General features: G+C 47.5%; 1 protein-coding gene across 1 annotated transcript in view; it reads right to left on the minus strand.

Moving 5' to 3' along the window:
- Positions 1-22,324, minus strand: part of LOC138591994 (titin-like) — a 191,914-nt gene that overhangs the window by 160,360 nt on the left and 9,230 nt on the right. Inside the window, exons 7-40 of the mRNA XM_069662570.1 lie at positions 21,911-21,986; positions 21,648-21,803; positions 19,626-19,874; positions 19,141-19,251; positions 18,364-18,609; positions 17,999-18,058; positions 17,304-17,562; positions 17,011-17,080; positions 16,714-16,911; positions 16,342-16,484; positions 16,073-16,221; positions 15,762-15,989; positions 15,146-15,387; positions 14,826-15,058; positions 14,571-14,735; positions 14,270-14,438; positions 12,484-14,180; positions 12,117-12,398; positions 11,766-12,032; positions 11,402-11,674; positions 11,054-11,317; positions 10,709-10,969; positions 10,336-10,596; positions 9,764-10,027; positions 9,414-9,674; positions 8,809-9,069; positions 7,636-7,896; positions 6,692-6,836; positions 6,436-6,604; positions 6,088-6,319; positions 5,528-5,812; positions 5,309-5,434; positions 3,968-4,156; positions 1,936-1,986 (exon numbers count right to left, since the gene is read on the minus strand). Coding sequence (XP_069518671.1) covers positions 1,936-1,986; positions 3,968-4,156; positions 5,309-5,434; positions 5,528-5,812; positions 6,088-6,319; positions 6,436-6,604; positions 6,692-6,836; positions 7,636-7,896; positions 8,809-9,069; positions 9,414-9,674; positions 9,764-10,027; positions 10,336-10,596; positions 10,709-10,969; positions 11,054-11,317; positions 11,402-11,674; positions 11,766-12,032; positions 12,117-12,398; positions 12,484-14,180; positions 14,270-14,438; positions 14,571-14,735; positions 14,826-15,058; positions 15,146-15,387; positions 15,762-15,989; positions 16,073-16,221; positions 16,342-16,484; positions 16,714-16,911; positions 17,011-17,080; positions 17,304-17,562; positions 17,999-18,058; positions 18,364-18,609; positions 19,141-19,251; positions 19,626-19,874; positions 21,648-21,803; positions 21,911-21,986 — 8,303 coding nt within the window. The remainder of the gene's footprint in view (positions 1-1,935; positions 1,987-3,967; positions 4,157-5,308; positions 5,435-5,527; positions 5,813-6,087; positions 6,320-6,435; positions 6,605-6,691; positions 6,837-7,635; positions 7,897-8,808; positions 9,070-9,413; positions 9,675-9,763; positions 10,028-10,335; positions 10,597-10,708; positions 10,970-11,053; positions 11,318-11,401; positions 11,675-11,765; positions 12,033-12,116; positions 12,399-12,483; positions 14,181-14,269; positions 14,439-14,570; positions 14,736-14,825; positions 15,059-15,145; positions 15,388-15,761; positions 15,990-16,072; positions 16,222-16,341; positions 16,485-16,713; positions 16,912-17,010; positions 17,081-17,303; positions 17,563-17,998; positions 18,059-18,363; positions 18,610-19,140; positions 19,252-19,625; positions 19,875-21,647; positions 21,804-21,910; positions 21,987-22,324) is intronic.

Genomic DNA, 22,324 nt, shown 5'->3' on the forward strand with positions numbered 1-22,324 from the left:
GGACTCTTTTTCTGACTCTATTTCTTTTAAATTGGAACTGGACTTGAAGTACACGGTACGCACAAGAGCATTCTTAGATCGAGATCTTCCCTTATGGACTTTTGACATCTTGTCAAAGGGAGACCCTACACACCTGAGGTCAACCCTAAACTTCCTCTCTTTTCTCTGCTCTGCCATGGTGTCTATGCTTTCGTGGGCTTTAGCAGAGCGTCTAACAAAGCCCAGGTAGTTAGCAGACTGCTCTTCCCTCATTGACACCAAAAGTGATGCTGTGGACTCGGCAGAACCCTCTGTGTTTATTGCCATTACCTTGTAACTGCCCGAGTCCTTGTCTTTGATACAATCGATAACCAGACTGGTGGTGTGCATGTGCATTCTGCTTTCAGAACAGATTTTACGTCTATGCTCTTTTGGAATAGATCTATTATTATGAAACCAGAGGATAGTTGGTGGAGGGCAGGCAACCAGTTTACATTTTAACTCCACTGGTTCTCCTTCCACAACTGATTGAAATTTGAGTTTCTTGGTAAAAGAAGGTTTCATGTTCTCCGTCCATGAGGTGATGGAGGAAGTTCTGCTGGAGCAGCGGTTGGCCGACACCAGGCCGTGATCTATGAAGTCCTCAGTGTCGGAGAAGGCTCCTCGCAGCTGTCGAGTGGTGGTGAGTTCTGTGCTGCTGTGCGGTGCTCCCTCTTTGCTTTCATGATAAAACAGCTCTGGAAAAAAAATCAGACAACTGTCAGAACAGCCTAGCTTCCAGGGGTAAAAAAGAGAGAAAAGGATTTGAATGAATCATAAATGGAAATATTAATTGCATGCTGGGAGTCACAATGCCATAAGAAATAATTTCACTCACCATATTTGTTCGAATAAACGCAAGACTTGATTCTTTTTATAAGAAACCTGCAGGAAGTTTTGATCCTTCGTCTGTGGAAATTTCTTCAAAACATAAATTATTTTATTATTAAAAAGGCATAATTCCAAGATGGGCCGCTAACATTCGGTTGTTTTAATTTATGAAAATTGCTTTGACTTCGTTTTAAAATATTCCTTACCTGACTTGCAGACAGGAGAATAAACGCCCTTTCTAATCCTTAAACTTATAAATAAGTGATGCACAAATATCAATGAGAAACAAAGCTCTCCGAAACATATCTTATAGTCCGAAAGTTAAACAAATCAAGCTGTATAATTGGGTGAGAAGGCGTTTATTCGAACTAATATAGTTTACTGGTGTTATTTAGAATGCAAACCACAGGAATCACATCCCAACTATCTGCAAGCCAGGCTAAGAAATATTTTGCAGGAGGAAGGTATCAGTTCCCGATGCAGTGAATCTTCATATCTTTTAAAGGGCATTTAAAGTCTGGAAACTTTAAAAGATACACATCCTGAGCCTTTTCTTGGAAAAGATCAGAGGAACCTTCATGCCAAAACGCAACGACTTTTGGATGCAAATTGAAAGTTCAAAAACTGGTACAAGCAAGTTCTACCATTGCTCGCCTGGAGAAAACCATGAAATGTCATCAGAAAAAGAGCAGGTAGAATTATATAGACAACAAGAATTCACCATCAAGATACATAGAGACACATAAAGATCACATGCAACTGTGGAAGTTCAAAGATCACTTAAAAGAGACAGTTCAACACAATGTCATATTACTAACTTTAAAAGCAGTCTGTGAATGCAGGCCAGCTATAATCCAAATGATCCACAACACATGCACCCACACGTCTGTGTTTTAACTTTCTCAACACTTTGTCTTCACTGAGCCAGAGCTTGGATCAAAGCAACCTGCAGACAGACTGCTTCTCATGTGAAAAAAGTAAAACAGCAACTCGTTTAGCTGTCCCTTTCTGCTGTTGTGCTTCCCACAAGAGGAAATACTGTTCGTGTGTGGATATGTGATGGACAGAAATCTGACGTGGTCTTACCTTTGACTTCTTGCTCAATCTTGGCTTCAATCTGCTCCCTCACATGAGCCACTGTGAAGCAGAGAGATGAAATTAATTAACATAAAGAGGAATTTTCCACCTGGACTTTGTGGTGAGGAACAAAACAATTCACACATCTGTAAGAAACACAGTGACGAAGGAAAGAACAAACGAGAGGAACCCACAGGTTCAGACAAAGGGGGGTTTGAGTTTCCTGGAGGATGGAGGCACAACACGGAGGTTTATCATGTGAGTTTCATGCATTTTGCAGAGTTTTCCTGTGCAGGAGAGGAGGGTGAGGACGGAGAGGATGAAGGAGGGTGGAGGAATGGGTTTGATCCTGTGGGGGTGAGGGTGAGGATTCAAACAAACTGGTGGAAAATAACAAGATGGTCCGACGTTCTGAAAGCGTGAGGTTAGTCAGGTCCAGAGGAAGCACGAGGGATGTCCCAGTTATCAGCACAGAGGTAGTCTGAGTTCAGAGTTCAGTGACGCCCCCTTGTGGTTGTGGCCAAAAGTTAACGTTGGGGTTAAGATATCTCTTATTTAATTATTGAACTGTGCATGTTACACGTTATGTTGTTGTCTACGGTAACTCTCCCAGTATTCCATCCCTCAGCGTGTACTTTGGTTGGGATATAGACATGCACCTGCTGGCATCTTAATTTAACGAAGCTTTGCTGGTTGAATAAAAGTTTAAAAAAAACTTTATTTCTTTCTTTCGGGACATCCCGGGAGGTCTCTGCTCGGATAAGATGAGGGGTATTGAGGAGGTGAATTAATCTTGCAGGAGGAGAGACAGGTGTGTTTTAGAGGTATTTTTAGGTTTCACAGGAAGTCTGGCTGCAGCCGACGGATCCAGACGTTACCTTCTTCTTCTTTGGTTATGGTCAGAGTGGCAGAACAAGCGGCCTCTCCGGCGTTATTGGCCGCTCTGCAGGTGTACTGCCCCGCATGCTCAGAGAAAGCATCGACGATGATGAGCATGGCGGTGTTGGACACGTCATCGAAGTGAAACACAACGTTCTTGGTGGGCTGGACCGGCTGCCGGTTGTGGAACCAGCTGATCTCCGGCTTCGGCATGCCGGACACACACGCATGGAAGCGCGCCACCTCCCCATGTGGCACCGAGCAGCTCGTGATTGGATGGATGAAAACTGGCTTTTGACCAATGGAAGGTTTCTTTATGCTGGTGGTGCTGGTGGAGACGTGCCACTGAGACTCAGCACGACTGTCCACTGTTTGTTTTTGCCCTGAAAGGAAGCGTTTCATTGACTTTAGGAGCATTATTTGGTTTGTACTCATCCCAGTCAGCACAGTTTGGTGATTTTTAGGTTGAAAGAGGAAACAGCTTTTTATCAATCTGCACCCCAGAAACAGTCCTCAACAGGTAAATGACCTCATCAATCAGTCTCTGAAGGAGGGGCTTCAGAGACGGGGAGGGAGTCCAAGGCTTCAAATAATCAAAACACATACTTAGTCATTTTACAAAGATGCTCTGATTCTTTAAAACTGTTTATGTAAAGCCGTCCCTGATTGGTTCCCTCGGGCTTGAGGACTCGTACCAACTGTAACTTGCCGGATGTTTATATCACGTTTACTTATCATTAAAAGATGAATGAATGAAAGTTACCACACGCGTGTTGGGGTGTGATGTGTTAAAAAGAAACAGCTCCACGTGTGCATCACATAAAAGCATTTATTTGAAATTAGCTGCTTTTCATTTGAACCCTGGATATTCTCCTGAGCTGTCCGTAGCACAGGACAGGTTCACCTGCTGGAAATCCTCCAGGCGAGGCGTGACTGAGCAGGACGACTACTGGTGACTGTTTTTGTCTCGATATTAATAAAACATTTATTTGGACATATTCACAGAATCAGCGACATGGAGGAGAACAATGAAGATTGTGAAGCAGCTGAACTCTTAAAAGACTTTGTACTGAGACAGGTCAAAGCTTGTTCAATGGCGATTCAGCTGATTCAGGTAAAGTCTGGATACCTGTTCAGTGGGTTTAAACAGAAACCAACTTACCGTCCAGTGTGAGAGTGGCAGAGCAGGAAGCGGTCCCGGCATTGTTGGTGGCCACGCAGGTGTACTCGCCCTCGTCCTCGGGGTAAACTCTGGAGATCTCCAGCTGGCAGCTGTCGTCAAACTGAGACATCCTGAAGAAGTCCGACTGCTTGATCTCCTTCTCTTTGTGGAACCAGCTGATCTTCACATCTGGACAGCGGACGAGGAGAGGAACCAGTTAGTGCTGGTTTTTAGTTATTCAGCTGCTAAAGGCTTGAATATGATCAGAGGCTAGTCTCTAACTGTAGCGCCAAAGCCTGCAGTTCCTCTGGTGTCCACTTGAGGCTGTCTCCAGCAGTGAGTCAGTCCCCATAGAGCCCCATGTTAAACTTTACAGCAGAAATAAACATGTTTACAGCCTGGTACAAAAAACAGTTTGGGTCTCTATAGCTCATTTCTCTCTTCATGACAACTGTACGGGGAGAATCTTTATACAGCTCACCTGTTTACATTATATTAAGGCTTAAAGTGATGCAGCTTTAGGGGCGTGGCCTCTTTGAGTGACAGCTGGGAGCTGCTAGCTGTCTGCTAGGTGTCCCCTCAGCTAACTCAGTCACTGAACGTAACCTCTGGGCCGTGTTTGTGCTGTTGGAGCCTTTTGGAGATTTGTTCATGTAAATATCAGACAGATAATCTGTGTGTGCGCTTTATTGGACGAACAGACCGTCCAACACGTCTCACACACTGTTTTATTTTTGTGTTAGCACTGATTAGCAGCTATCTGTGTCTGTCATATCCTGTAGAAAAAGATGGCCGACATGACAGCTCGCTAAAGTGAAGCCAAAGCCTCTCTGTCGCCCCCTGCTGACTGGCTGCAGTATAGCTCATAAAGCCCACCTCCTCCATGTTAACAGATGGGACATGAGTCAAACTATAAAATCTTTTTCCCCAACATGGTTTCTGTCATTATAGTTAGTTCTTATCCTGCTGATTTATGTCACAGTGTTCATTTTTCTGACAAGTTCACTTTTAATTAGTTATTTGATGGTGTAAAAAGGGGGTGTGGCCTCATGATTGACAGCTCTGCTGACAAATCGGGCTCCTGCAGCCGATCTGTTCCAGATTAGCAGAGTCATTGGTGTCTGTGCTCACCTGGCTTGTTAGCTCATACACTCAATACTTTATTTTGTATTTATTTGCTAACCCCTCGTTCCACTGATGCTCCACCTTCTCTTCCAACTAAGATAAAAAAAACACGACGTTTCAAGAAGGAAGCAAACCAAAGAGTGGCATCGCGGCAGCTACGTCCACTATTTAAACACTGCGTGAAAGTCGTATCATGAAATAGTTCAGTGTTCTTACCGTCTCCGCGGACTCTGCACTGGAAGCGAGCCGGTTCTCCCTCGCGGGCGGAGGTGCTGCTGATTGGTGAGATGACAACAGGGGGAGCGACGGTGGCAGCCGAGTCTGGAGACACCACCTCTGACACTAAAACACATGAAACACACCTGTCTCTCTCTCTCGTGTCCTTGTGTTGATTTGTACTCTGTAAATGTTCGCGTCTGTAACGTCCTGTCTTACCCTCCACGTTCAGCGTGGCGGTGCTGGTGGCAGTGCCGTACTCGTTCTTGGCCTCGCAGTTGTAGACGGCGGCGTCCTCGGGGAACACCTCGATCAGCAGCAGCGAGTGCTCGTTGCGGTCGTGAAGGAACTTGCACTTGAAGCCCGGAGACAGAGCCTGGGAGTTTTTGTACCAGAAGACCTGAGGCTGAGGAACTCCGCTCACTGTCACCGAGAAGCGAGCGGGTTTACCCGCCTCCACCGACTGGGGCTCCATGTGACGGAGGATCTGAGGAGGCTCCGGGACTGAAGGGAGGAGAGGGGACAGATGTTACCACGCTCTTTAGGATTTCAAAGTAAAAGTAGTTTTTCGATAAATGAGGGATGACCGGCGAACTTTTAACTGTACGAACACATTCTACTCTTTCATTATCCTTCTACAGAACCTTTGAAGGTCTGTGGGACGGCATGAGAGCCGACTGAAGGGAAGTGGTGATGCGTTCAGGATACAACAGGTGTGTTTGTGTCAGCACCATCCTGCCTCCATGACAAATAAAACATGTTCCTCCTGCTGGACTCACGGTTGACTCGGAGGTGCATGGTGCTCCTGTTCTTGCCGGCGATGAAGGTGTACTCCCCGGCGTCGCTCCTGTAGGTCTCGGAGATGGTGAGGCGGTGCATCTTCCTGATGGTGACGTAGTTGAACCTCTCCTCCATCGAGAACTGGATCTCCACCCCGTTCCTCAGCCAGCGACCCTCCACGTCGTCCTCGTTCACCTCGAACTCGAACGTCGCTCTGTGTCGCTCCAGAACCTGAGGGAGGGGTCAGGGGTCAGATGAATGATTTAACTCAGTGTGAACTTTCTGCATGTTTGTGGTTTGTAAATCTTTAAAGTAGATAAATGTCATTAAGGTAACTGTGGTCTCACCGTGATCTCCCTCTCTGCAGGTTCAGAGATGCGGATGTCTCGACCCTCCACGGTCAGCTGGGCCTTGGAGACGCTGGATCCGGCCACCACCGAGTACTCTCCAGCATCGGACATCCGAACCGTCTGGATCATCAGGCGGTGAACGTACTTCTCTGCTGTCACCATGTACCTGAACACACCGCAGGACAAACCACTTTTAACTCATAGTTAACATTTTAAATGCTTCTGCTTATGTTAATTATTCACAGAGACCTACCTGTCCTGCGTCATGTCCAGCTCCTGTCCGTCCTTCATCCACATCACCTGGATGTTGGGCTCAGACACCTCACACTCAAAGATCGCCTTCTTCTTCTCCGTGATCTTTATGTCCTTGATTTTCTTTGTGAATTCAATCAAACGAGCTGAAAACAAATTCAAACAGTTTCAGGGATTTTTCCAGAGAGCCATCTGCAGTTTCTGTTCACACTGAACGCTGTGAAAGTATTGAGAAGAGTCACCTGATCTAATTTACCTGATGTTAATATGTACTGTTTATTTATGAGGTGCACAGCAGAGAAAAACTTCCCTCTGTTTCATAAGACAGCTGCAAGTTGGACCGCATGCGGGAGTTTACTTGCAATTTATGAAGGACTTCCCAGCATGCATTAGGTTAAAGAGTCCCCTTAGTTCCTGTTGTTTTAGAGAAACAATGTGGGTGCAAACTTGCTGTGTGTCTAAGACATTAGAATAAGTGGAGCTTCTTTCTTTCAGCCTCAGTAAAGAACTTCAGTAAAAGTAGAGACGTGTGTTAACTTTTTGCATTCAAAAGTACAAAGAAAGTTAAGCATCAAAATAAGTTTAGATAATGCAGAAAAAAGATGTTTTATATGACTGGAACATAATATTAATGTATTCATGTGTTCATCCACTTGCTGTTGCAGCTGGTACAGTGAGCATGTTTAAAAATACTTTGTTTACTGCAGGTTGTTTAATCTGTAATGTTGCTAAATATTTAAGTGCATCAAAATCAGTAAAGTTCAGTAAAAAGGAAAATATCTGCCTTCAAACTGTGCTGGAAAATAATCTCAGGTACAGAACAGGTAACTGAGTTGGACTTGATTTCAGTGTTGTAGTAAATTCAACAGCAGTCATCTTTAAGTGTTCACGTCCTGAGCCGTGTAAGCAGCCCGCACACAGTAAAGGTGTACATCACCACGTTACCTTCCACAAACAGGTTGGCGCTGGTGGCAGCGGAGCCGGCCACGAACTGGTACTCTCCTCCGTCTCCGAAGTGAACGTTCCGGATGGTGAGCGAGTGCGTGAGCTGCCGGCTGCGGACCTGACACCTCTCCGACGACTTCACCTCCACGCCGTTCTTCAGCCACTTGTAGGTGATGCCCTCGTAGTTGACGGTGACCTCGAAGGTGATGGTGTCTCTCTCCTGAGCGTTCAGGTCCTTCAGCATGGACGTGATCAGGACGGCTGCAGACGAGAGGAAAGGTCAGGTGAGCTACAAAAACACTTCTCACAACATTTGGTGCCCTGACGGAAGGATAACGTTTCACCACAACTTCAAACTGAGAATGAAAGGATCGTCTTACATCCACATGATGACGTAGTTTAATGGAATCTAAAGGAGGTTCTGGCTGTTTTGTTGTCTAGCTTTATTTTAACTGAAGAATGTTTTAGTCAATATCTACTCATAAAAATCATATTTGTATTTTAAAACCTGCGACTTAATGAGAAAAAGGTACAAACAGAGTGAATGTCTCTCTCAGTAGATGTGTTAATCCTGCGGCTGTGAAACAGGCTGTAATGGCTGCAACATAATCCTTGATGGGTCAAAGGTCGTCCTCTAAAAGTTCTTGTTGTTTCCACTGACAGGCTCAGGTTGTTATTCTAAGTGTGTGACAACATGACAGAAAGGATCCCTACAGAGATAGACCTTTTTGTTACAGAGGAAGATAATTGTTTTAACCACAAACAGACGTTACATCGCTCTCTGCAAACACACCAGACTCCATTCAGAAAAACACTGATTTTAGTTTGCAGTTGTTTGTTTGTGTTATTGTTTGACTTCTGTGTTTAAAAAGTCAATTTCATATTTTACACAAGAGCAGTAAGGCTTTCAGCTCTGTGTGCAAAAATACTAAACATGTTTAAATTCAATAAAAATGTAAAAAAAATAATAAATCTGAAACTTTTTTCTCTACAAACGTTTGTTTTTCATTTCTATGAATTGTTGTCTTGTTCCTCCGTGTAAACTGGCCACATGGGAAACTCATCCAAACATTCGGTAGGATTTCAGCATGTTTGCAAAAATTAAACACTTTGAGACACATCTCTCAGGGTTAGATTGTTTTTATTTAGTTAGTGATTTAAACGTCATCTTACGGCTAACGGTTAGCGTGGCAGAGACTCTGTCGTTCCCGCAGATGAAGGTGTACTCTGCAGAGTCGTTCCTGCTGGTGTTCATGATCTTCAGCTGGTGCAGTTTGCCCTGAACCACGATCCTGAACTTCTCGCTCATCTCGATCTCCACGCCGTCTTTCAGCCAGGTGGACGGGACGTTGAAGTGGGACACTTCACACTCGAACGTGGCCACCTGAGTCTCTGGGACCTCCACGCTCTTCAGGGGTTTGGTGACGCGCAGAGCTGCAGAGAGAAAGAGGAGGAACGTAATTAAAATGTATTCTGCCAGCGGAGCTCTGGTCTTCATGTAATAAAAAGTTCTTATTCGAATCATTGCTATCATGTATTCACAAATTTATTGTGATCAGTTTTAAGAAAAAGTCTTGAAAAGTAACGAGGAAAATAAATATTTGTTTTCAAAAATACTTTTATTTTTAAATATATTTATTATCTATAAAGAAATGACGCAAACTGTCGATTAAAAAAGATTTCAAGAATATGAAGAAAAAACGTTTTTTCTCAAATACTTCAGACTGACATTTAGTAAATGTTCTTATTATAATTATTCTGATGTCTCCGTTACGTACCCTCCACAGTGAGCGCAGCGCTGCACTGCAGGTGTCCGACCACGGCGCTGTACTCTCCTGCGTTGCTGCTGTCGACGTTCTGCAGGATCAGTTTGTGAGCTTTCCGCTCGGACAGAATCTTACACTTCTCGCTCGACTTCAGCTCCACGCCGTTAAACATCCACCTGACGGGGATGTCGTCATGTGACAGGCTCATCTCGAAGGAGGCGGTGCCGTCCAGCAGTGATGTCACGTCCTTTATCTTCTTCACGATTTTGATCGCTGCGGAAACAAGAGGCAGATCAAAACGATTAAACTCTAACTCTAACTAATTTCACCTTTGCTTAAAACTGGACATCAGTGACACTCACTCTCTACGTTGAGCCGGGCGTTGGCCGACAGCTTTCCCAGTTTGAAGGAATAAACGGACTCGTCCTGTGTGTTACAGTTCTTGACCTTCAGCGTGTGGACCATGCCCTCGGAGGTGATCTCGTACTTGTCGCTGTTCTGCAGCTCCACGCCGTTCTTGATCCACTGGGATCCTTTCACGTCGGTGTGGGTGAGCTCCAGCGTGAACACCGCCTCCTGGGTCTCTGTCACAGTCTGGTTCCTCAGGGTTTTCTTGATCTTCACGGCTGCACATGGAAACACAGGACTCAACACTCAACAGGAATCAACATGCATATTCACAGCTTGAAAATCGGACCAGTTACTGTCACTGTCATGATTCAGTACACTTCGACTAGAGTTCATTTGTTTATATGAAGCAAGAACCTGTAAAAGCTTTAGTTTAGTTTAGAGTGTTTAGAGTCTGCTGCTTTTAAATCAAGTGTGTTGACTCGTGCTGTCTCATGTTTTTGTCACTCAGCCTCATGTGAACCACACCGCCCACATATCTTCTTTCTATCAAACACTGAGTGTGTGTTGGGGAGCAGGTACGTACCCTCGACCCTGAGGTTGGCAGTGGTTTTGGAGTTGGCCACCTGGTAGCTGTACTCTCCGACATCCTGAGGTCTGGTGATGACGATGACGAGGCGTCTGACGGCTCCGTTCACCTCGCTCACCACGTTCTCATTGAAGTCCACAGCCTGACCCTCCTTCAGCCACCTGCCCTCAGCGTTGGCATTGGCGACCTCACACTCGAGCTCGGCTGTCTGAGACTCCGCCACGGTCACGTCCTGGAGGGGGCGTGTGATGGCTCCACCTGGTGGCACCACAAGGAGACACTTTGTGTAAGTATTCTGGTGCAACAGAGCAGCTCAGTCTCTGTAAGATAGTTCATCAGCTCAAAGTTCTGTGGTAGAGCTCATACGTACCAGAGACGGTGAGCTTGGCGCTGGATGTCTTCTCACCAGCGTGGAACATGTACTGGCCCTCCTCGTCCTTCATGGCGTCGATGACAGTCAGGGAGTGGGCCTTGCCCTTGGACTCCATCTTGTGTTTGGGTCCAGGCTTGAGCTGCTGGTTCCTGAATGTCCAGACTGGGTCGATCCCGGGATGAGACACTTCCACGTTAAAGGTGACGTTCTGGGACTCTGAGCACACTTTGTCCTCCATATGCTTCACAATGTGTACCTCTGCAAAAACACAAACATGGTCAGAACACAGAGCTAGAACTGGGATCTGAAAACAGGATCATGGGAAAAAAACATCCGCCTTACTTTCCACACTGAGGCTGCAGCTGGTGTCGACCTTGCCGACCACCAGTTTGTAGCGTCCTTCATCAGAGGCGAAGGTCCTGCTGAAGACCAGACGCTGCTTGGCTCCCTTTGCCACCATCTGGATTCTGTCACTGGGCACGAGCAGTTTGTCGTTGTGGTACCATTTCACTGAGCTGATGTCCTGAGCAGAGATCTTGGCCTCCAGAACAGCCTTTGTTCCCTCGACGGAGGACACATCCTTCAGTGGCACCACAATGTCAATAGCTGTAAGAAAAGACAGCAAATGATGATCACAGACGTCAGGGATCCGTGTGTTCGAGTGATGTTCAGAGCTGGTTAGAAACTTACTTTGAACACTGAGTTTGCCTGAGGTGGAGATGTCCTGGGCAGGAACCACGAAAGAGTAGGAAGCAGCATCTTCCCTGCTGACGTTCTCCACCAGCAGCTTGTGAACAAGTTTGTCGATAACGATGTGCACACGGTCCGAGGCAGAGATGGCCTGGCCGTTTTTCATCCAGGTTCCCTCAACGTTCTCCTGGGAGAACCTGACCTCCAGCTGAGCAATGTCTCCCTCGCACACTGTGAGGTCGGTCAAGGGCTGCATCAGGGTCACGGGGCGCACTGCAGAGAAAACCCCATTATCACCACATTATAATACAGCAAGCAATGACCGATACAAAACAGACTGATGTGACTGATATGAGGTGCTTACGTTTCATCTTCAGCGAGGCGCTGGTCTTCAGATCTCCACAGACAAACACATATTTTCCCTGGTCTCCTTTCCTGACATCCTTGATGGACAGGGTGTGTCTTCCACGGCGGGAGGACATGACGTATTTGCTGCTGGGAGAAAGCTCCTTGTCTCCGAAGAACCAGCTGCCCTCAACATCTTCACGGGACAGCTCAACCTCAAACTCTCCAGCGTAGGTCTCTGGCACTTCGATGTTCTCCATGTGTTTTATAAGCTCGAGGGCAGCACCTGGACACAGAGCAATGTGAACAATCTGAAGATACATCCCAATTACACTGAAACAGATGGAAATATTCTAGGTACAATAATTACCTTCGACGTGGAGCCGTGCGCTCGTCCTGATGGTCTCATCCTCTATAACTTCACAAGTGTATTCGGCATCGTCCTTCATTTCAATGATAAGCACGGACAGGAAATGCACCTTTCTGTCAGAGTGCATTCTGTATTTGTCTCCAGAGAAGATCTCCATGTTGTTCTTGAGCCACTTCACTTTCACGAATGGTTCGTTGGTTTCACACTCAAAAGTCACCATGGTGTCCTTCTCGTTGGCACTAACGTCCTCCAGGTATTGGGTAAAGTTAATTGCTGCCTTGGCTGAAACAAGAAAACACCAAGTGAGACTTTTAAACACACGAGGACACAGACAGTGAGCATTCTGCTGGAGAGAAAGCGGCCTTACCTTGCACAAGCAGGAAGGCATGGCTTGAGGCCTCCCCAGCGACATTCATGGCTTTCACCATGATGCTGGCAGAATCCTCCACTGTGACATCTCTGATCATCAGCTCACACACATGATCCTCAGGCCAGTACCAGTAAATACGGTCAGACTTCTCCACCAGAATGCCGTTCTTGAACCACTGGCACTCAGGTTCTGGTCGGCCGACCACTCTGACATGGAAACGAACCTCATCCATTGGAGCTACTGTCTTGCTGGTAATGCGCTCCAGAATCTTGGGTGCTTCCATGCTGGGGGACAGCTGGACCCTCTCTGGTTTGATGGTGGGGATGGTGACTTTGCCCTGTTCCTCCAGCCTCTTCCTCTCAGCTTCTTCTTTCTCTTTCAAGTGATGAAGCAGGTCCTCCTTCGTCTTCTTCAGTAGATCTTCATAGGAGTCGTCCCTCTTGCGTGACTTGAACTCCACAGCAGAGATGGACTCGTAGAAACCTTCCTCTGTCCTACGCTTGAACTTGCTCTTCAGTTCATCCGACTCCTCGGAGGTTTTCTCGTGAACAATTCTCTGTGCCTTGCGCAGCTTAACTACTTCCCTGTCCTGTGCGGCTTCACCAGGGCGCTCAACCTTCACTACATCAAATCCGATCCTCCCAGGTTCATGTGCAGCCTCTGCAGCCTTCGAGTCTGGAGCGCGACGCAGAACGGATCTAAAGTCCTCCTTCTGCTGGATCTCGAGTTTCACAGTGTGCTCAGTCGTGCCAAGAGGATTGTCTGCAACTACCCTGACCTCTCCTGAGTCGTAAGACTTGATGTCGACAATCTCCAAGTAGTAAATACCATCATAACGAAGTCTGTATCTCTTGCTTTTGCGGATAAGTTGTCCGTTGAGGTACCAGTTAACCTTGGGGGCTGGATAACCCGTCACTCTGCAGCGGAATCTTGCAATGTCGCCTTCCAGCACTCTGGCTGGTTCGGGAAGAAGGACTATATCGGGTTTGGTCTTTTCATATTCCTCGTCAGCGCTGACTCCGGCAGGGCCACCCTCGTGAGCCATGCGCTCAATTTCATCCATTCTGTGAGGGGCCTTCCTGCCTTCAGGAAGCTGGGACTCCTCTACAAGGCCCTTCTCATCCTTGACAATCAGGGTGGCAGAGGTCTGGTCTGCTCCAAACTTGTTTGAGGCTCTGCAGGTGATGACACCGCTGTCTCTAGCATAAGCAACTTCATAGTCAAGACTGCAGTAACCAAATTCATTGACCATGCGCAGTCTGTTCGCGGCTGCCAGGGGTTTGCCATCATGCAGCCATTCCACCACCATGGTGGGGTCACCAATAGGAGTCAGTCTGCACTCAAAGTGAGCTGGACCAAAGCGCTTCATTCTGATAGAGGTCAGCTTCTTCTTGAACATTGGTTTCTGCTGCTTCTCTTTGTCATACAGGTCGCCCTCCTCCCACTGCTCTTGACCATAGCGCATATGGAGGGGCTCCAGCTCTGGAGCAGCGATCTCCTTGGCCTTGTAGGTTCCTTTGGTTATAATAAGCTTCCTCTCAGCTTGAGGAGCATGGAAGTCCACCTCAACATTGACTCTGCAGCGAGTGGTGTCTCTGCCAGCCTTGTTGATGGCTGTAGCAGTGTACCAGGCACTGTCTGTGCCTGAAGCAGTTGGGATGTGGAATTTGGCCTCTCCTTTAGTTCCATCAATCCTGAAATTCAAAACCATTTAGATATGACAACCAGGACATCGACTCAAAGGGTTAGTGAATCATTTGGAGCTGAAATTAAAGATACATACTTGATGTGTGGGTGCTTTTGTGGTGTGATAATGTCACTGTTTTTCAGCCACACGATGTCAGGCAGGGGGTTTCCAATGGCTTTGACAGCCAGTTCAACCAGAGTGCCCTGCTTCACAGTGATGTTCCTCAGCTTCTCGATAAACTGAGGGCGGGCGAGGCTCTCTCGAGCTGTTGATGGTGATACACAATAAAGAAGAAGACAGAGAGTTGTCTGGTGAGTGCACTGACTGGTGCAAATGCCTCATACTGAGGACATCATCGCACAAGGTTGGGATGTATGAAAGGCTGTATCTGACTCACCATCAACAGTCAGAGTGACAGAGACAGAGGTCCGTCCAGCTCTGTTCTGAGCGACGACGGTCCACTCTCCAGAGTCTTGTGGCATGGCTGGGACGATGATCAGGGACTGGGTACCGTCCTCTTTAACCACTATCTTGTGGGTGTAGTCATTAACCACTTGTTGTCCTGAGAAACGGAGGACAGAAGGTGTTATAAGTGGCAGAGGAAACAGATAAATGAGCATTTCTAGAATTTGTTGAACACTGGTTCTCTCACCGTTGTGGAACCAGTACGTTTCTGGCATGGGCCTGCCAACGACCTTCAGGTCGAACCTGGCAGTTTGCCCCTCGGAGCATTTTATTGAGGAAGGCTTCAGGACAAACACAGGCTTGTAGAGTCTTTCCAGCTGAGCCTCGTCTGTGTCGTCAAGCCTTCGGGCAGGAGAACGTCCAGGTGAACGGCTGGAAGAACGTCCAGGAGAGCGGCTCAGAGAGCGAGGAGAGGTGGACCTGAGACAGGAGCAGAGTCATCAGTATTGTGTTGGTGGCTAAGAATCAGGGCACTCTCTGACCGATGTGCAGGAAATTTAATCATACCTGATTCTCTGCATCGCTGGCTGTGGTGTGTATCTCTGAGGGGTCACTGCTCCGGACGGCTCAATGTAGAGCTTCCCAGAGCTGACGGCATTTCCCTTCATGTTGGAAGCGAAGGCAGTGTACACGCCCTCGTCCTCTGGAAGCACCACAGGCAGGCGCAGGCTGGCTCGTCCATCCTGAAGAACCTCCATCTGGTAACGTCCACCAGGCCTGATGCGCTGGCCGTCTTTGTACCAAGCAATCTGGCAGGATACACAATCATTTTATACACCGCTACAGCTTCTGAATAGAGATCCTTCACAGGTTTTTAAGCAATTTGTAGTAAAATATAATCATCTAAAAAATGATCTCCTTCCAGACGAGAGTTTTTAGCTCTTTAGTTTCAGATTTACAGGCTAAAAAACACAAACTGTACAGATTTTAAATGATGTGTTCTTCAATGTCTGGGTAAGAATTTAAACATAAAGTCATTTCAGCCCCTTGAGAGGCGCCTGAGAGAGACTTTGTGACGGCTTTTCAGTGAAGTTGTTCAAACAATACGACCAGCAGGAGCACATTCATGTGAAAATGTTTTTAGAGGGCTGGTTTGATATTTGGTAAGCTTTGAGCTCAGTACCTTCGGCAGTGGCGTTCCACCCATCTTGCAGTGGAAAGTGACGCCCATCCCCTCCATGATCCTGTAGTTTTTGACCGGCGTGTCAAAGGCCGGCTGCATCGCTTCATGTTCTGCAACAGTCAGCATCATCTCTCCGTCCTCGATCACCAGCTCACTGTATGTGATCCTCATGATACGGAGCTCAATCTCCTGGATGATCCTCTCTTCAAAGGCCGAAATGAGAAATTCCTGCAAGAAGAGTTTTAATGTTGAACATGAGAGTCCTGTTTAATCGTGGCATCTCAGTGCGTGCATGTTCGGAGGGTAGGTACCGTTTCTGAGACAAAGCTCATGGGGGTCGTCACTCTCCTCTGTTCCAGCTCATACTGACTCACAACCACAGAGGGCTCCTGAACCACCGTCGTCGTCACTTCAGTTTTATAGGTCACGTCCTGTTGCTTCATGTAGACTTCATATTGCTCTGAAAACAGATGCAGGAGCACGTTGAGCCAACAAAGCCTTCAGAGGGTTTTATAAGGAGAGGAGGCCTTCAAGCTTAATAATGATGTTACATGGATGGAGAAACAAACGACACCGATACCTTCCTCCAGCAGGCTGGCGGAGGCGGAGGCTTCTCCGTGTTGATTCTTGACAAAGATGGAGTATTCTCCGGCATCATCAGCAAATGTCATGGAGATCTCCAGTCTGCATTCTCCCGTCTCCTTCTTGTAGGCCACTTTGTATCTGACGGCAGAAACAGAGTGATAGTTATGTGTTGTGATCTTCGGGGGTAACGTGGTTTTCATGTTTGTACTTTCATCTGCAAATGTCCCCCAAGCTTTACATTGCAGACATCACAGTTTGTGACTTTACTGACGTACGTTACTTAAAGCAGCTAGGTGATGTTGAGACTGGCCCCAGGCTAAAGGGCTTTGAGGACAGGTGTGAAGACAGACTAATGGGAGCTTTATACCTGTATCCAGTAGTGAGCGGCACGCCGCTCTTCTTCCAGATGATGTGAGGTTTGGGGTTTCCTCCGATCTGACATTCAAAGATCACACTTCCTCCCTCCACCAGCTTCTGAGCGGTCGGTTTCTTGATGAAGGAGGGAGCAGCAGGCTCTCCTGCGCTCACCTCCATCACCATCTGTCCCTTTGTCTCCATGGAAACACTGAAGGGAAAAAACAGCTCCATCAAACACTGCAGCTGGAGGAACGCACACGTGATGTTAAATTAGCTGACATCATTATGGAAGAACTTTATAACTCACGTTTTCTCTTGACTGATTCCAATCTCAGTGACAGCCATCATTTCCTCTCTGCTCTCGATCTCTTCAGACACTAAACAGAGAGACGAGAAGAGTTCAAACACTGATGACACACATCTGAACCTGGCTGTCTCAAGCGCACGGTGCAGAGCATTACAGTTGTCAGGTAAAGGTACACACAGTCAGTGAGTTCGCTAACGTTGAGTAGGTATCGACTGTTTCTCCTGGTTTGAATTGGACATTACAACCTCAGTACGAACTCAGAAGGCCTTTGTTTATAATCCTTCCACTGTTACCTTTGACGAGCAGGTAGCAGGACGTGCTGACGGTTCCAGCCTCGCTGGTGGCCGTGCAGGTGAAGCGTCCGCTGTCTTCAGCGAACGCCTCGCGGATCACCAGCCGGGCGTATCCGTTCATGTAGCTGATCTGGAAGTCGATGGAGCTCTCGATCTTGTAGTCCTCTCTGAACCACAGGATGCTGGGAGCGGGGTGTCCGCTGATCTGACACTCCAGGGTCACAGACTCGCCCTCTGTCACATTTGTGTTCTTCAAGCCCTAAAGAGGACAAAGAGACACCTTCAGGCACCTGGACAAACCAAAGCTTCAGGTGTGAATGTGACGTCAAAGGATCATTTTCATATTCTTAAACCTGAGCCTTATTTTTTACATATTTTCAGTCTAAATGACAAATAGGTACGTGAAGAGGGATCACTTATTGGTTACATTATAATCAGTGCTGAAGGGGTCAGGCTGCAGCTCACAGCCACTGCTGCTGTAAATCAATTAATTTCTTCTTCAAGACATGAAAAGCCGAAGGACGGCCGAAGTCAGTGAGAACGTTTAATCGTTCTTATATTGTGCAGAAACTTGAAGTGGTCCACTTACAAACAGAAGCATCCCCAGAGCTGCTTCGTTGCTTTTAATAAAACACACTTATTTAAAGATTACTCCTCTGTTTCTTCAAGTGAAGAGACAAACAGGAAGTACTCACAGCAATGAGAGTGGGAGGAACGACAGGCTCCTGAGCTCTGGTGGGCACGGCAGCCGCCTCCTGAGGAAGAACAACAACACGAGTCAGACATGTCAAACAGAAACCAGCAGGTGTGTCTCAGCGGACGAGGGCTGTGAGGATGGAGGGGGGAAGCCGGTTAGAACAGATAAAACCCTGCAGAGAGGACAGAAGGATGAAGGTCAACAGGTGAAGACAGGAAGAGGAAGAAGAGGACGATTCTTCATGAGGCAGATGGAGGGCAGCGTGTGATTGGCTGCAGTGAGGAGGGGGATTGAGGTGATGTCCACACAGGGTTAAATTGGGGGAGATAAAGGGAGAACAGCAGCGAGGGGGGTCGGACCAACCTGAGGCTCCCAGTCCTCAAACTCCTCCTCACTCACAGAGTAAGCTCCGCCCTGCTGAATCTCAAACTGACTCTGATATCTGATGTCTTTGAACGGCGGGGGGAGGGGCTCCGGCATCACTCGCATCTCCACCGCCGCCCTGCGGGACGGACTGGGAGACTTGACGGGCTTGATGATCTTTCTGGTGGAGGTGGGGGACCTGAACTCTTTCTGCAGAGTGGCGATAGCAGAGCCAGCGATGGACACCTGACCGAGCCAACGAGAAGGGCGTTAAACAAAGTCTCCAAAATCCACGTGTGAGGATTAGTGAGCCCAAAGAAAGCAGCGACGCTCAGTTAGAGTGAATTACAGTTTAAAGAGACATGGCCTCAGAAAGAGGTCACCAACACGGAGGTCGAGTCCTGCTGACACCTGCTCTGATATCAATATTACTGATACGTGGATTAGATGATGTAATCAGGTAAGTTTGGGCCTATCATAGAAATATAGCTGTGGTGTGTGAGGATTTACAGGCTATAAATGTGAGAATATTACTGTCCAACAGAATAACAGAGGTTGTACGCTGACTAAAAACTGCAGCAGACAGCGGTGATGCCTTGGCAGCCTCCACAGAGAAACAGTGATGTCATATTTTAGGATGGGTGACACTGTGAGAGGAGACCAACGTGAATCACACCACATCACAACACAGTGGAGACCGCAGGTTAACATGTGCGTGTGTTAAGATGAAATGGAGGATTGAGGATGACGACGGCGGCCTGCAGCTCCTCTTCTTACCTCGTGGCTCGATTCATGTTTAGGAACAGAAACTTTAGAAACTGTGAAATGTGGAACTGGAGACGGGGCGGCCCCAGAGTCCACATGGGGGGAGAGTTCTGTTCTCTGAATCTGGAGTGACCAACACAGTGTATTGAGCGGTTAAGAAAGCTGACACTCTAAAATGTGATATTTTATCTGGTATGAATTCAGTAAACTCCTCCGACCTGGGAGACCTGGGAGGCCTGGGAGACTTGGGAGGCCTGGGAGACCTGGGAGATCTGGGAGACCTGGGAGGCCTGGGAGACTTGGGAGGCCTGGGAGACTTGGGAGGCCTGGGAGACCTGGGAGATCTGGGAGACCTGGGAGGCCTGGGAGGCCTGGGAGACCCGGGAGACCCGGGAGACTTGAGAGACCCGGGAGGCCTGGGAGGCCTGGGAGGCCTGGGAGACCTGGGAGGCCTGGGAGACCCGGGAGACCCGGGAGACCTGGGAGGCCTGGGAGGCCTGGGAGACCTGGGAGACCTGGACTCTGTGCTGCTCTGAGGTCTCAGTGACAGGAGCTGGCGGTTCAGCACGAAGTGTTTTTGTTGCTTCAATATGTTTCTCTACAGTCGCCTGCTGCCTTATCTCAGCCTCTACAGCCTCCTCCTCCTCAGCTAGCCCGCCCTCGGCATGCACGGGCTGGCGGACACGAGCGAGGTCTACGGCGGCCATCACTTTGGCCACCGCCCCGGCTCTTTTCCCTCCCTCAGCCTGGAGACAAAAAAAAGCAGCACAAAGATCTCAGGACATCCACGGCAGGAAGTCGAGAGGAAGATGTTGACCAAGACTCCAAAAGCTGAAATACTTCCACATTTGTTCAAGAGAAGAAAACATCATCAGTGACTTCATGAGGCCATGCATCATGCAGCAGCAGAGTGAAACATGCAGCTTGTTCTCTCTGAGAGTGAAGAGAAGAAAGATGGAACTGAACCAGTGATTTCATTAGAAAGAGCAGATACAAGGAAACGTGATGGAGAGGAGACATTCAGAGACAGCAGGTCCAACAGTCGCTTCGATAAAAGGGAAGAAACTCCAACACAAACATGTTTACACATCTCTGAAGCGTAAGCAGCAAAGGTGTAACTGAGTTTTACTAATTTAGCATCGAAGGACAGACTTTGTCTTCTGTTGTCCAGGCTTAGTGTGGGCTTTACAAACAAGCCTGACGACGAGTTCAGGACTTAAAGGAGAAGTTCGGTATTTTTAAACCTGGCCCTATTTTTACAAATGTGTGTCGAGATGACTCATAGGAACAAAATCGGTCAGTAGATGTCCTCCGCTGTAGCCGCAATACAGCCGCAACGGCTGCAACATAATCCTGGGGCAACTCGACCCCATCAAAGTACGTCCACTGAAAGTGTTTCTGCCCCCGACAGACTCCGATTGTTGCTCCAGGTGTCCGACAACATGACAGGAATGATCCCAACAAAGAGTGAGATCCTTTCTGTGTCACAGGAACAGAAGTCTCGCTCTGAAATCTACCGAACCCATTTTGTTCCCGAGTCCTCTCGACACACATTTGTACAAATAGGGCCCAGCTTTTAAAGCACCACACTTCCACTTTACAGGGTTTATTCCAGGACCACTTGTTTTTGGACTCTTTATGACAAACATGTACAAAGAGTTTTGAAATTGCTCCAAAACTCTTCATAAACACACATTTATCATTTACCTCCCCCGCTATGCAGATGACATCTGCTTCTACATCTCATTTAATCAACAACCAACATTTAACAGCGGTGCAGTCGTTCATCTTCTGCGGTTCATTACCACAGTTTTTATTTTCTACTGATTTTGTTGCAAAGTTTATTAAAAACTTTGTTATCGATCACATTTGTGTCTAGTTTCTGGGACTGGCTTTGTTTTCATATTTCACGATATGTACATGTGATGATCTTAAAGAGTTGTTCTGAGGAGAGGACAGGTTAGAGGGTTGTTTAAAAGGGTCATCCTCTTTGCTCGATGAACTGTGACAAGATAAAATGAAGAGAGTGAAAAAAGAGAAGCAGCAGGTGGAGTGATGGCAGCAGACAGAGGAGGTCTACCTGCTCTCCGGACACGGCGGCCTCGGATGGGCCCCGGCTGCGAGCCTGATCCACGGCCGCCACCACGGTAGCCACGGCCACGCTCCTACCGCCCTGCGAAACATGCTCGCTCTGACGCATCCACAGCACATCAACAAAACATGTTCACTCTACATTCAGCACGCAGGCAGAGCTGGCCGAGGCACTGCTTGCTTTAAACACTCACTGTTAGTGCAGCTGTAGTTTACTGTACATGTTTACTGCTGACTCTTTGTGTTACATGTGACTTTAATCAGTCTGTCTGATTTTCAGCATCACAGTACAAACACCTTCAAACACATGCATGCTCTCACTCTGCTGGTTCGGTCTTAACCAGCCTGAATAGTTTGGACGCACTGATTCACAAAGCCATCATGCACGGTCACATCACAGAGTCGGATCTTAATTCCACCCTCCTCACCTCTCTGGTGGCGGTGACCTGCTGCTCCCAGTGCTTCTCCATGTGCAGCTGGGTGGCGCTGCTCACACTGGTCATACTGGTCATACTGGTGAAGCTACCTTCAGCCACGTAGTCTCCCTGCTTCCAGGGGGGCAGGACCTCCGCCGAGGCAGAGAGCTGCAGGACGAGCGTGTGAAAAGTCTTGTTAGTAACCGTCCAGGTTCTGAGTGTTAGACGGTAACGTTTCCATAACCCGCATGTGATCTCCTGATAAATGTTCTCACCTGTTTCCTGCTAATGACAGGAGACCTGACAGGTCTGATGGGAGAGATGGACGGTCTGGAGGTGGGAGAAACAGGTCTGCAGACGACACAAACAAAATACAGCATGTAACATCAGGGACACATTTTGCTCCAAACATCACAACGAGGCAGGACGAGCTCGCTTCAACAAGGAGACCTTTCTTTGTTTTTGGCTTTTGCCTTTATTTTACAGGACAGCTGAAGAGAGACAGGACATGTGGGGAGGAGAGAGTGGGGGAGGCAGACCGGGAGTCGAACCTGTGAGATGATCTGGCCTCATAACTTGACATTATTGAATTATCGTTATTAATTGCTATCTTTCTTTGCTGCTCATTAACAGCTTTAATAGATTGCCATCTTTAAACAACGGTTCTATGGCTCGCTATCCTGTTTCAG

Source organism: Semicossyphus pulcher, unplaced genomic scaffold, assembly GCF_022749685.1.
Source record: "Semicossyphus pulcher isolate SPU_LCO1_2020_fin unplaced genomic scaffold, fSemPul1.0.p SCAF_15, whole genome shotgun sequence".
Taxonomy (NCBI): domain Eukaryota; kingdom Metazoa; phylum Chordata; class Actinopteri; order Labriformes; family Labridae; genus Semicossyphus; species Semicossyphus pulcher.